General features: G+C 43.6%; 1 protein-coding gene across 6 annotated transcripts in view; it reads left to right on the top strand.

Annotated features, from left to right (window-relative positions):
* Cdadc1 (cytidine and dCMP deaminase domain containing 1) overlaps positions 1-13,504 on the top strand; it is a 70,939-nt gene that overhangs the window by 25,688 nt on the left and 31,747 nt on the right. The window contains exons 9-11 of one of the 6 annotated variants that reach the window (XM_028785878.1): positions 1,407-1,467; positions 5,790-5,870; positions 9,682-11,251. In XM_028785878.1, the coding sequence (XP_028641711.1) occupies positions 1,407-1,467; positions 5,790-5,870; positions 9,682-9,707 (168 nt within the window). In that variant the 3' untranslated portion in view covers positions 9,708-11,251. Of the gene's footprint in view, positions 1-1,406; positions 1,468-2,360; positions 2,653-5,789; positions 6,460-9,681; positions 11,252-13,504 lie in introns of those variants that run through there. The other 5 variants (XM_028785882.1, XM_028785879.1, XM_028785881.1 and 2 more) reach the window with 5 other exon arrangements.

Here is a 13,504-nt window from a genome sequence, read left to right as displayed (position 1 = left end):
AGAGACTCTGTCTCGAGGGAATGAGGTGAAGAGCAATAGAAGAGGATGCTTGTCATCTCCTCTGGCCAATACAGGGCACACACACATACACACGCACACACACACACCCCACCACCACCACCACCAACAATAATACCAACAACAACAATTCAACACAGACGTCTGCTTTCTCAGAAAGATTTTTGCAACAACCAAGGCACCTTTGTGGAGCTCGTTACCAAAGGCAAAATAGCCATTGTACACTTGGGCATGTAGAAGTCTCCTCCAGACCAAGTTAAGAAAGCCATGAAGGTGGCCATTAATGTATCAATATTGGCCACATTGACTGCATATGCTTATTATAACAAGAATGAAGAAAAAGCCATCCAAGGTCAGATCAAAGAGAAATGATAGGACCTCTTCATTGTCAGCAAGTTGTGGTCCACCTGCATTGAGAAAACTGCTGAAGAAGCCTTTCAAAAGACCCTCTGGGTCTAAAACTGGATTGTTTGTACCTCCGTCATATTCAGTGGCCACAGGGACTTAAGCTCAGAAAGAAGTTTTTCCCACAAAATGATAGAGTCAGTATTCTTACCATTAAATTAGCCTTATTGGATGTATGGCAGGTCAGGGAAAAACTGGTAGATAAAGAGTTGGTGAAAGCTCTGGGCATCTCCAACTTCAACAGCCTGCTTCCTGCCTGAGACAGTTCATCCAGGAGAATGTTCCTACAACACAGAGATCATCTGAAGACTGCCTGGTAGAGTCCCTCTTTGCTAACACGCACCGCATCCGTCACACCTCTCATATTCTTAGCCTGGTCTGTCTGACATCATGCTGTGGCAGCCTTGCTGGAGGACAAAATCCAAGTAATGCTGTATTTAAATTCTCATGCTGAACCACTGGAAGACTTCAGGGAAATGTGACTCAGAAGCATTGCTTGTACTAATATGATCTGACCAAATATTTGTCAAACACCAGGAGCTCAGCTAGTGCTGGGGATGTAAACATAAAATGATAAAAATAACAATAGTAACAAGCATTAAAAAAAAAGTTAAAAAACACCTCGGTGGGTCCTGGAGATAGACAGTCCCTGGTTTGTTATGGGTGCGCAGATTGTAATCGTGTCTCTGTCTTACGTCACTGTGACCTGGGGGAAGTGACTACAGTTCTCTAGTTCTTTATCACCTATAAAATGTGTATAAAGGACTGTTAGAGCCCCTTCTTCTCTGAGGATTTTGATTCTGATTCTAGATTCAGGTGATCTGATTTAGGATCATTCAAGGTCAGTGCCTTAATAGGCAGATATACATGGACTTTTGAAGCTATTTGATAAAGAAAAGCAAGGTACTGATAAAGCAAGGTACTGATGTGCTGCTTATTAACTCATTTTAAACCTATAAATAAAATATCTGTACTTCCTACAGTGGCAGTTGAATCCGTCTGAAGCTTATAGTCTTGACCCAAGTGAGCCTGAAAGGAGAGAAAGTGAGTATCTCTAAGCATTCCGTGGGGTGGTGACGCTGAGGAGCGGGAACAATCAGTAGTGGGTTTTAAAGATCAGATGATGGACCTGTGTATGGGTAGCTGCAGGACAGTCTTTTCTAAAAAGTAGATTCACACATTCAGCTTGTTCCTAAACATGTGTATGTGAGGAGCTGTGTAAAGTGCTGCTTGCTCAATACTGCAGTAATATAAATGACTGTGTGCAAATCGAATCTATAAATTACATTTGTTTGAAACGGCGAGCAACAGCACTCTCCTACACTCATACAAAAGCTTCTTGGGAGTCAGAGAGGGGAGCTGTGAATATTGAGGGCTGAGCAATGAGGGCATCTGTGTTCTTCTAGAGTAAAGACTCAGTGGCCCAGGCTGCTGGGAGGATGGAAAGATTCTGTTTAGTACCTTAATGAAGCAGAACTTTACACAAGTGAGTCCCTAGTCTTCACACTTATCATCTGCATATTAAGTAAAACCATGTTGAATGTAATATATCATGAGAGTTACAATTCCATAAGTGAATGATATTGAACACGATGCTATGCAGATTTGTTTTAAAATGGTAGCTTGGTTGTGATTGTCTGGGTTTTAAGTAACTGGAATCTCCTGTATATTTTCTTAAAGCATCAGTGACTTGATAATCTTGAAAAACCCAAAAATAGAAAGGTTTCTATGAAAACATGAATGTCTTATTTATCATTTATAGTCTGGATACATAACTACTACATTTTCTTTTTAAATTTGTATTAAGAAATAAAGGAAATAAAAGATGTGACCGTGCTCAGAGGTGTTTGAGGGCCAGTGTGAGTGTCCTGCACTTAGGGAGCGAGCATACTGTGCTAACTGTAGAAAGACACATTCCTTTGTCTGTTGAAATTAAGAGCATCTGTCCATCAAAAGATCCCACTAAGAGGGTGCAAAGGCAAGCCATGGAGCAGAAGACATGTGTCACTTAAAATCAGCCAAGGGCCTGTGTCCGGGATCTCAGGAGGAGGAAGACATGCCTGCGGGTGACTGAACAAGGAAGGCTGCTGGGCTGTCAGGCAGTGTCTCAGCCACCCAGTCAAGTGTGCACTTCTTGGTGACAGTTTGTTAAGCCTAGCTTATGTTTTGATGCATTTTTAAACAAGAATTTTATATCAATAAATAATATGGTTATCTCCTTTTCAATTATGGAACAGCTTCATAGTCTATAATTTACTTACTGTGAATTCGCCCCTTTAAAGTACAGAGCTCACTGGCCTTTGTCCCTTCAGAGCTGTGTCCTCACCAACGCAGTGTAACTCGAGTGTGTTTCATTACAGTATAAAGAAACCTGATCTCAGTGTAGTCCCCCTGTCCTTCCCACCCCAGTCCTAGTCAACAAACAGCTTTATGGATTTGTCTCCCCTGGCCGTTTCACACACAGGGACTCATGGTGTGTGGGTCCCTTTTGCACTTCGAATCTGTTAAAAACAAAACCAGGAGAGCAAGAGAAATGGAAGCCAAGCTTCAGCTCTTTTGCTCCATGGAGCCTTGACTCCTGGCCATATCCAGCTATGTAGTATGTATGTATGTAGTATGTAGTATGGAGACATGCTGCCTCATGCAAGCTCAGTGACAGAGACAGGAGCATACACAGAAGGGAGGTGGGACCGAGTGACTGTTCAAGGATCCTATGCTGTAGAAACAGCCCAGATAAAGCACTCTTTTTAAATAGACGCTAAACTTTCAAGACGATAAAGGTAATGTTCAAGGACTCATATTCTTAAAAAAACAAAAAAAAAAAAACAGGTAAGAGGAATGTGTTGTTAGAATTTAGCTTGCAAAGTAAGTGAACACTGGAGTCAGAGGTGACCCAGGACAGCTCTCCGTGCTGCCACGCAAGCCAGTGGGGATCTGCTGAAAGGTGGTGAACTGAAGCTGCTCTTAGGCTTCCAGCCTCACAGGAAGCCTCAGGCTCCTCCTCAGGTTCCAGTGGCCCCTTAGCAGAAGCAAATGCAGTCTTCTCAAAGAAGGTTGTCCATCAGCTTAGCCCCACAGGGTATGAGATGTGGCGTCATAACTGAGAAGCCAACAGGCATGGAGAGGACATGCCATGCATGGAGCGAGCAGCAGCTAGCACACAGACCGTGGCTCTGTATCAGAACTGCCAAGCAGGATAGAGTAGAAGCAAAAGCGCCATTGAAGCAAAGCCACATCTGCATCTAATCTCACCTCCAAAGAAGCTGAGGCAGGAGGACTGTGATTTGGGAAACAGCACAGGTAAAAATGTGAACAAACTGTTATGAAAAAGAATCAGGAAATTTTGAAAAAGAAATTTGGAGAAATGAAAAAATACAGTTGTTAAACATTAGGTGGTAAGCTGCTGTTTCATAATAGGTATGGGCTGGTGTCTGGGGGAGACATCTAAACAATCACTGCCTAAGGCATACTGCTGCCAAGTGTTCATGTAGAACATGGTGACAAGCTCTTACCTCACTAATGCATACTGCTGCCAAGGGTTCATGCAGAACATGGTGACGAGCTCTTACCTCACTAATACTAGAGATCTAACCCCAAGAAGTAATGATTAGAGGAAAAAATAATTTAAAAGGTCGGAAGATGGGTGTAGAAAATTCTAGGTATTTTTATGACTGAAGTAATATATATAGTATATGTATATTATATATGACACACATATACATAAATATAGTTTAGGACATAGATGAATGTTGATTATAAAAGCAAATAACTGACAAATTGATACTTCTTAGCAAGTACTTCACCCAGAGATATTATAAAGAAAATTTGGGAAAAGCCACAGAGTACCTAGGGATGAGCCCATTCCAGAGCACAGAGACTCTTAGAGATTGACAGTAGGGAAACATCTGATGGGAATGGAATTGACTCCTCGACTGGTTCCCAGCAGCAGAATAGAAATATCCGGTGATACCATGAGCAGACTCTCAGGCGTCTTCAGAGACCACAACCACGGGTGTCAATGCCAAGTGAGCAGGGGACGGGTACTCAGAATGCCTGTGTGTGCTGTGCAGGGCTGGGACTTTGAATCTCGTTGTCTAGATTAGACATTGTAAAAACCCCACTTGGTATATCTAATGGCACAGCAAGTCAGCTTGCAAGGATAAGCTCTGAAGAAACTTGTATCATACAGAAGTGACAGACTGTTCAATATAATGCTGTTCTCCAGATCAAAAGCTGGAAACGACATGAAAATTTCTCTTAACAGATTAGATTTTTAAAGAAATATGTAGTATTCACACTATGGGAACCTGCTATGAAGTGAAATAAATGCTGTGGCTCCATGCTTCAACATGGATGACTAGGTAGTGTTGAATGAAGACGGTAAACTGCAGTGCTGCACTGTAGAGTACTAAGCAAAGCAGTGCATCGTTTCACATATGCCATAGAATTATCTACCAAGCAGTGAGGTGATAAACAAGACAGGTCCTGAGTGGGCTTAGAGGGCAGCGTGGGGATTCGTGGGGACTCAGTCATTTGGGGCAGCTCGCTCTTCTCTTGGCCCCATACAAAGTTTCTGCAGATTTGAGTGAGACAACTCTTTGGGGACAGTAGATTCTTAAATGTTTGGTTCTTTGTTTTATTCTTTGGCTAAGTTGTAAATATATTTTGAATGTTTCAAATATAGCACAAAAAGTCAGGCAGGGCTTTCAGGTCCCTTTTGGAAGATGATTATGGCAGTTTTATCAAGAAGCTGGAAGTAGAGGATGGGCGGGAACTTGCAGGTGTAGGTATGTTTGCAGGTATGTTTATGGATTCACAGATGTCTGGTTATGCGAAACTCACTGGGTTTCCACTGTTAATATCCTATAAGCACGTGTAGCTTATAGCACCAATAAAGTCACTAGAAACCAAAAGCTAAAAAGAGTTTGAAGCCAGTCCCTTCCCCTGGCATGGCTCTTCTGAGAATGCCAGCTTCTTATCTTAGGAGCCTGTAAACAGGAGTCCATTTTTGTTGCTCTGAGCAGTTTGTGCCTCTCTCAGGAGGATACACAGGCCTATGCTGTCTCTTCCAGATAAATAATGACTTCCCACCCCAAGAAAGTTATGTGTTATTTGTTGTACATTGCTGAGTGAATCCTGTTTATCAAGGGTTATCAAATACTGTATTATCTGTGAGTTGTCTAGAATCGGTACAGACCAAATACATTTTAAACTGTGGGTTGAGATGGGTGAGAGGTTGAAGGTGTAAGATTCAATATGTGTTCCTTTGCCATAAGCATGATTTGTCTTCCCAGCCTGAATGGCTGTACCAAGTTCCCATGGGCTCTGTGTGTGCTTCCTGACATAAAGTTATTCTTGCATGCTAGATGGTGTATTGAGGCGCAGGTCTGCAAAGGAAGAGCAGCGCAGCAGCAGCAAGAGGCCACGTCTGGAAACCCGCTCTGCAGGCCGGGCTACACTGCAGTAACCCGCATGCTTTCCTACTGCACCTCTCAGATTCAGCCTGTGGGGTTGTGAATGACTGAGAAGCCTTTATGGGGCTGAGTTATAATTAGCCACTGAGTGATATGACCTCAGATCCTTTTATTTCAGATGTGTTTCTCAGCATACTGTTCATTCATTACACTAAACGGGGTAGCAATAGTTTGAGACCAGTGTAAGAACAGTACCTATTGCTGTTTATCCAGAGGCTGTGTAGCCAGCTTCAAAAGGGTTCATTCACAGGAGGGAGTCTTCTTTAGACAAATAGTGATTACAAGGATGACAATCAGTAAACTGCTCCAGGGAATAAGATGACCTGGTCATCTCTTAAGACTGTATAAATAACCAAAAGGCTGTGTTACACTAAATCCTCTACTAGCCAGAACTTGCTGAAATAGATCGACTTAAAGCTGCTGTGCCCATTCTCCATTTTACACGAGTTCTGTAAGTGGCCTGGGGATTTGGGTCAGTAGAGCAGTGCTGGGGGAGCATGTGCAAGGCCCCGAGTTCCCGCCTGAGCACCACAAAACAAATAAAATGGTAATCTCACCTAAATGTGTTGTTGTTGTTGCTGTTGTTGTTGTTGTTGTTGTTGTTGTTGTTGTAGGGTCTTGTTCTGTAGCCTTTTACTTCAAATATCACCATTTAGTCCAGACTGGTCTCAAGCTCATGGGTGACCATCCTGGCTTGTTCAATCTCCGGAGTGCTGGGTTCAGAGCCACCCACTGCTGTGACGAGCCTCTCCTAATATTCTTGCTGTGTACATTAACAGTAGTGTGTTGGCCCACAGTGCAGTTATGTCACTGGTTTGGGTGGCCACAGGAAGAGAATACAATTCTGAGGCAGTTCTGCTGTTTGATGTCGCTGACCCACTAACGGCAAGCCTCAAATCTGATCATGGCTTGAGACTGGGAGGATAACTCAGGCAATAAAGTACCTGCTTTTCAAGTAAGAGGACCTGGGTTCAATCCCACAGAAACCAATTTCTAAATAAAGTTAGGTGTGGTGATGTACGCTTGTACCCCCAGCACTGGAGAGGTGGGTGGTTCCTAGCACTGGAGAGGTGAGTGGTTCTATTGGGCCTGCTGGCTGCCCAGCCTAGCCTACTTAGTGAGTTCTGGAACACTGAGAAACCCTGTCTCAGAAAATCAGGTGGCTAGCACCTGACAAATAACAGCTTAAGTTTGTCCATGTGTGCATGTACACATACCTCTGCACACACTACATACAAACTTTGATCATGATGTGACTGGGGAAGAACCATTCGAGTATTAGAATTCTTCCTCTGTATACTACCTCCTGTATACCTCCCCATCCATGTACCTAATGACAGGATCTTATAGCTCTGCCTTTGATGAGAAGGCCTTTTAAGAACATTTGTAATTCTCAGAAATAGTCTTAAAAATAGGCATATCCTGAGTGTGTGAATAAAGAGTGGGTCTCTGGTTCTTGTGCCTTCTCTTGGGGCTCTTCTCCTCTTACTGGTTTGCCTTGTCTACCTTTGGTGTGATGGTTTTGTTTTATTATATTTTATTTTGTTTTAAGAAAATGATTATCTGAAAAGAAGAAAAAGAAAAGGACACTGAAATTATGCCAGAAATGTTTTTTTTAAAAAGGCACCATCTTCATTCTTAATTTAGCAAACTAGACAAACTTCTAATTCAGAAATTCTGTGACAGGCCCCTCCCTTGGCCAAGAATCCAGGGAAATCAATATAATTCAAATGAGGAAATATCATTGTGGCTACTCTTGGCAATGTGGCTGCTGATTCAAAGGTAAAAGAAGTTGTTTTTTTTAAAAAAAAAAACCAACTTATAATCAAAATGTCCAATTTTACACACAGAAATATGTGGCTCTTTGCCAACAGGATCCATGGGACTCTTATTGTAAAGAAGCATTCGGACTTTTAAAGGTTTAAGTATCCATCCAAGGGGTTATTGATGGACATTCCCAGGTGTGATGGCATTGGTAGATAAAGCCCTCCATCTGTTGGCTAACAAATTATTACACAACTGCTTTTATTATTTTATATGAATCCTAACACCACACCACACTGACACTGACTGGCAGTACAATATTTTAATTATTAAACATGCACCTGAATACATGATATGGATAGAAGAGTCAGTTCCAGGGTTTATTGGATACCCATGCTAATGTGTCAGTCATTGTCTTGAAACACAGGCCTACTAACTGGGCTGTGTCAAATATGACAGAGCTCAAAATTTCATTAGATACCTTAGGTGGAAAACACCAATTGGCTGTTTTAGTATTTGATATTTGACGAGGCATAGATTTATGGGGACAAGTTTGAATACAGCAGTGAGAAACTGCTCACAGTAAATAACAGGGAAGACCCTTTTTGATGGTGGTCATTGATCTAGAAAGGCCAAGATCATTCCTTTCTTAGGGAAAATACACCAACTTATTTAGGTGGAGCAACAGCCCCTCCCCAGGGAAAAACTGTCTGCCCTACAAAATCAATACCATAGTATTGTGTATTGAGCCATTACTAGCTCTTAAAATGCCCATGTATTTGTTGTAAAAACAAAAACAAAATTCCAAAATCTTTTTAAAAAGTTATTTAACCTAAAAAATCATAATTTAACTATCTGATTCTGATGTCTAAAAATGATGCCTAGCATAGCAAGATACTCAAGTTATTCTTTTAATTTTTTTGTCTGTGTATGTGGGTGTTTTCTGTGCATGTATGTATGTATGTATGTATGTATGTATGTATGTATGTATGTGTGTGTGTATGTATGTGCTAGGAGTTCAGAAGAGGACTTTGGATACCCTAGAATTAGAGTTATGAATGGTTGTACACCACCACATGGATTCTGGGAACCCAACCCCAGTCTTCTGTAGGAGCAACAAATGTTCTTAATACTGAACTGCCTCTCCAGCCCCCTTGATAATTTATTTTTTCATTGAGTGACTGCTAGACCATCTGGACCTCAGGTATAAACTATGCAAGGAAAGTTCTCTCAAGCTGTGCAGTCTGGTGGGAGGTCCAGCATGAAGTTGGTGACACAGACAGAATATGATTGGCATGTGGTCCTTGGCTGGCAGCAGCATCTTCTGACACTTATGTAGATAGCAACTTATACTCTTAGAGTCCATCCCAGAACCCAGGGCCAGCAAGCCATGTTGTTAGGCATGCCCCAGAGGATGCTGAGAGCCCAAATTGTGGGTAAAGCTGTAGGAACGGAGGTCACAAGAGAAGGCAACAAGTGTCGGGGTTGGGGATTAGGGGTGGGAAGGCCCTTGTAGACTTGGAGGTGCTGAGCTGAGTCCCAAAGCAGAGCTCGGGGCTTACCAGGCCAAACTGGGGAATGGGAGGAGCCAAGAGAAAGTAATGGCCTCTTTGTGGATGGGGATGAGGATGGCTGGTAGAACTGTGGGGACTGTAGAGCTGTGCCCAGAGCCCATCTGGGTTTGTGGAAGTTGAGTGTTGACTCAGTCTGCAAAGTCCAAGGCCAGATGCTTCCTTCTATCACTGGAGAGATCAGTGTGTGGCAAACAAAACATAGTGTCTTTGCTGCTTCCCAAGATGAGACCATTTTAAAGGATCGTCAGGAGCATGCAGGGCAGCTGTCTGGGCCCTCCACGTCCATCCGCCAAGTAGGCATGGTTTCTGTGTTGTATCAGATTACTACCAGAACTTTATTTTTTGACTGTAGCTTTTCTGTGTTTTTCTTCCTCAGTTTACCAAGTTTGAAAATATGTTATTCACTCATAGGGTCTCTTCTTCATGCATGAGTTGTTCTACCTTAGGATCAGCCACAACAGCTTGTTTTTGACACACTTTAGGGCATGTTCCATGAAACACTGGCTTTTAGGAGCCCTGGTACTGGAGTTGAGTGAGTGGATAAAGGTACTTGCCCCCAAGCCTGACAACCTGAACTCAGTCCCCAGAACTCACCAGATGGAAAGACAGATGGACGGATGGACAGACACATACACACAAACACAAACAGGCAGAGACAAAATTTATCAAGAGATTATTGGTACCAGCAGTAACTGCCACATGCACTGAACTAATTGTTTTACAAGAGGAAAAGACAATGCACTTGCTCTATCCTGGGGTCTGGGTGACTCAGGGCTGGTCGCAGGGGAAGTTGAATGGACCAGGGTTTTGCAGTTTTCTGTGGCCCTGTATCTCCCTTCTTGAGCACTTGGCTACTGTTGAAGCTGGTGGAGAAGAGTCCTCGCTTGAGTCATGAGGACCATAAAGGAGACACTGCATGGTGGCTCTCTTCTGTCCCATCACCCCTGGAACTCTATCTGGTTCCAGCTACAGGTCTCGTGACATTTATATACTGAAATTCAAGCACCCAAGTGCCAAGTCTCCATGGGGTGCTCAGCTTGATACGTAGTGGAGTCTGATTGACTTTGGATATTTTTTCAAAGAGCAAAAATCCAGAACTCTTGATTAACAAAACTGAGTTGGGAAAGTGTGATTTGCTTATTGCAGACTGGACTGAAAGCAATTATTATTTCCCAAGGAGGCTGGTATGCCTTCCCTCCAACACGCTTGTGCAGAGCTCTGTTATGCAAACTGCCCTCTGAGTTAAGCCCTTTGCTGGTGTCCTCCAGCAGCGGTGCTGACTTTCCTTTGTTTTTATAACATAAGAAAACCAACCTGGACCATAGTATTTTAGTGCTTGGCACTGCAGGCTTTTGAGGTTGTGTCATGGGGACTGCCGGACATTCAGGGGCTGAGCTATGAGGGACCATCCTCCCACGCCCATCCCAAGATACAGCTGCAGCAAATGCAAGTACTTACTGTGAAGATCAGCACAATGCTACCATGTGGAACCTTACTTATATATAATTTACTGCTTTCAGGGCTGACTTTGAAAGCCACTGACATAAAGACTTTAAGTATTTGACTAAAAAAAAAAAAAAGTTAGATCCAAAGACCATCTCATGCTGTATGACCATGGTTCTAGAGTTTTTCTGTAATTTCTTAACATTTGAGGATGATTTCCAACATATGATGCTGAGCGGGTGTGTGTGGGGGGGTGGGTGGTTTGGTGTGGAGGCAAAAACACCTGAAAGAAGCAGCGTTCAGCAGAGCGCCCAGAGACGTATAGATTGATCCAGGTGTTTGGAAGAGACTTAGACCATCCGCGCTACCTACAAGCCATTTTCTCCATCCTGTTGAGTGTTGAGCTACCTGAGGTTGTGCAGTGTAGTCCAGGCTTCTGACTTTCATTAGCCATCATCCATGTGGGGGTGGGCATTGGTGGGTGATACATATGCCTTTGAGTCACTTCTGCTCCTATAAGCAATGCTTCCCCCATATTCCTGTAAACAACCCCAATAAATTCATTGGTTCACCAAGTTGGTAGGATCTGTACTTTGTCGCCAGTTCTGGAGTGAGGAATTGTTATGCACGTCTCCCTAGGGATAGTCTTTCACAACCACCTCCCTTGAGATGGGGTCTTGGCTGAAGCTCATAAATGAGGCTAGGCTGGCTAGCCTTGGAGGTTCTTCTGTGTCTGCCATGCCAGTGCTGAGACTATAGGCATGCACCATTATGCCTGGTATCTTTACATGGGTTCAAAGGATCTTTACCAACTGAGCCATCCCCTAACTCCACCCCTAGTTTCAGCTCAGTGAAGCCGTCTTTCAGAGGATAGCTGAGAAAGGATGCGTAGTGACTGGATATCAGCAAGCTCACCTTCTCATGACAGCGTCCGCCCCTCACACTGCAGCTTGGCAGTTTTTAGGCAGCTACAGAGGACAGGTCCACAGCTGCAGTCTTACTTGGTTAATCTCAGAAATCCTGGGCAAGTGGCAAGTGTGTACGTGCTGCTGACAAGGTTTGTTCCATGTGCAAGGAGGAGCCCCGTGTTAGCCAGCTAGCAAGACTCCACACTCATGACAGGCAGAAAGCCATATTTCACATGAATACAAGCCAGGGGGACATCTATCTTTCTTGACTAAAGTTGCTGTCAAAGTGACAGGCAAACCCCAGCTCCTACCTCTGCTCCCTGAGGACTGGCTAGAATTAGAAAAGCTGGCAGGCATCTAGCTGCCCACCCAGCTGTTCTCTAAAGAGCCTTCCAAGGCACAATAGCAATTCAGTAAATGTGCACTGGCCATTGCAGTGGGCATGGTTTGGTTTCACTTTGAAGTCTTAGTGGTGTATCCTGGGACAACAAGCACCACCCACTTTACCCTCCAAAGCTCAAGTGGTATCTCCATGCAGGGTGGCTGTCTTGTTACATACATGCTAAAACAATCTGTTTATGTACCCCAGTGAGTTTATCATGGGCATTTCTGTAATTATGTATGTATATGCCTTTCATATAACTGGATATAATATTCTTGTGTGGATAGTTGCATGCTGCTTGCTTCTGCAGCTGCCTGTTGACTCTCATCCAAGGAAGGATTTTCTAAAGTCAAGTATCTTTTTAGTTAGCGGAGTAAAGTTTTGATGACACTGGCACATGCATTCAAGTGGACCACTGACATCAGCTAGTTGTGGGTTATTGGCAAGGGGCTAGAGGTGTTTTGGATGTAATTATTTCCACTATTGGGGATCATCCTGTGCATTGCTGGAGTGCAGCCACACCCACCTGTATGCCCTTGTGTCAACTGGAAACTTCAAGAACAGCAGGACCCTTATACTGAGTGGTGTGCTTGGTGAATGGCCCTTGTCCAAAAAGCAGTGAATGGATCGCTGTTGTGGTAAATATTATTTGGTGTCTCTACCCCATCATAGATCATTTAGTTCCCAAATAAAAGACATAAAACCTTTATATTTATAATAAGCCTTAAAGCATTAAAGATGGGCACATATCAACCCTTTGTGCTATTTTGTCTACTTCCCTGTCAATAACCCTGTGATATCACTTGCCATGTTCTTGGGCTGCTTCTTCTCCAATAGGCCAGCCCTCAAGGCCATGTGCTCACAATCTACCTACCCTGTGGGACCTTCTTCCTTCTGTCTCTTCCTGGTCTCTCCTCAGACCCAGAGCCCAGGAACTGAAATCCCTCTTACCTTTCCTCTGCCCAGCTATTGGCTGGTGACATCTTTATTCAACTAATAGTTCTAAATTAAGGAGCAAGGTTTGCACAACGAAAGCTGCACGTGTGAGAATTCACTGTCTCGGGGTGACCAGACTTTGGGATACAGAATTTAGTATTGCAGTACATAGCAACAGACCCAACCTCAACAGACTCCCCCCAACCCGTCTGTGCAGCCATCTTTTTGGGTCTTCTGTAGGTGTGGCCAGCCACTCAGGCTAGGCTCTGTGCCCCTGAGGAGGAAGAACCCACACCTCTCTTAAAAACGCCATGGGGATGGATGTCTATACTAAATGGCCTCACCCCAGCTGTTCCCTCCTCTGTGTCCTTGGTTCTTCAGCAGAGACACAGACCTCTTTGTCTTGTTCTCCACCACATGATTACCCATCAGTATTTGGAGTCAGCTGTTGTGTGCCAGCATCCCATGGTAGCCTCCCACTCATTCTGAAGGCTCACTGTGTCAGTATGCTGAGGTCTGCAATGACTGTAAATGACTTGCCATACCAGGGCTTTAATTGCACCAAGCAAAGTCAGGGTAAGTTCCAACTTAGACAAGGAG

The sequence above is a fragment of the Grammomys surdaster genome, unplaced genomic scaffold (genome assembly GCF_004785775.1).
Source record: "Grammomys surdaster isolate TR1022 unplaced genomic scaffold, NIH_TR_1.0 125357, whole genome shotgun sequence".
Classification (NCBI taxonomy): domain Eukaryota; kingdom Metazoa; phylum Chordata; class Mammalia; order Rodentia; family Muridae; genus Grammomys; species Grammomys surdaster.
The sequence above is the reverse complement of the archived record's forward strand: the minus strand, read 5'-3'. Positions and strand labels throughout refer to the sequence as shown.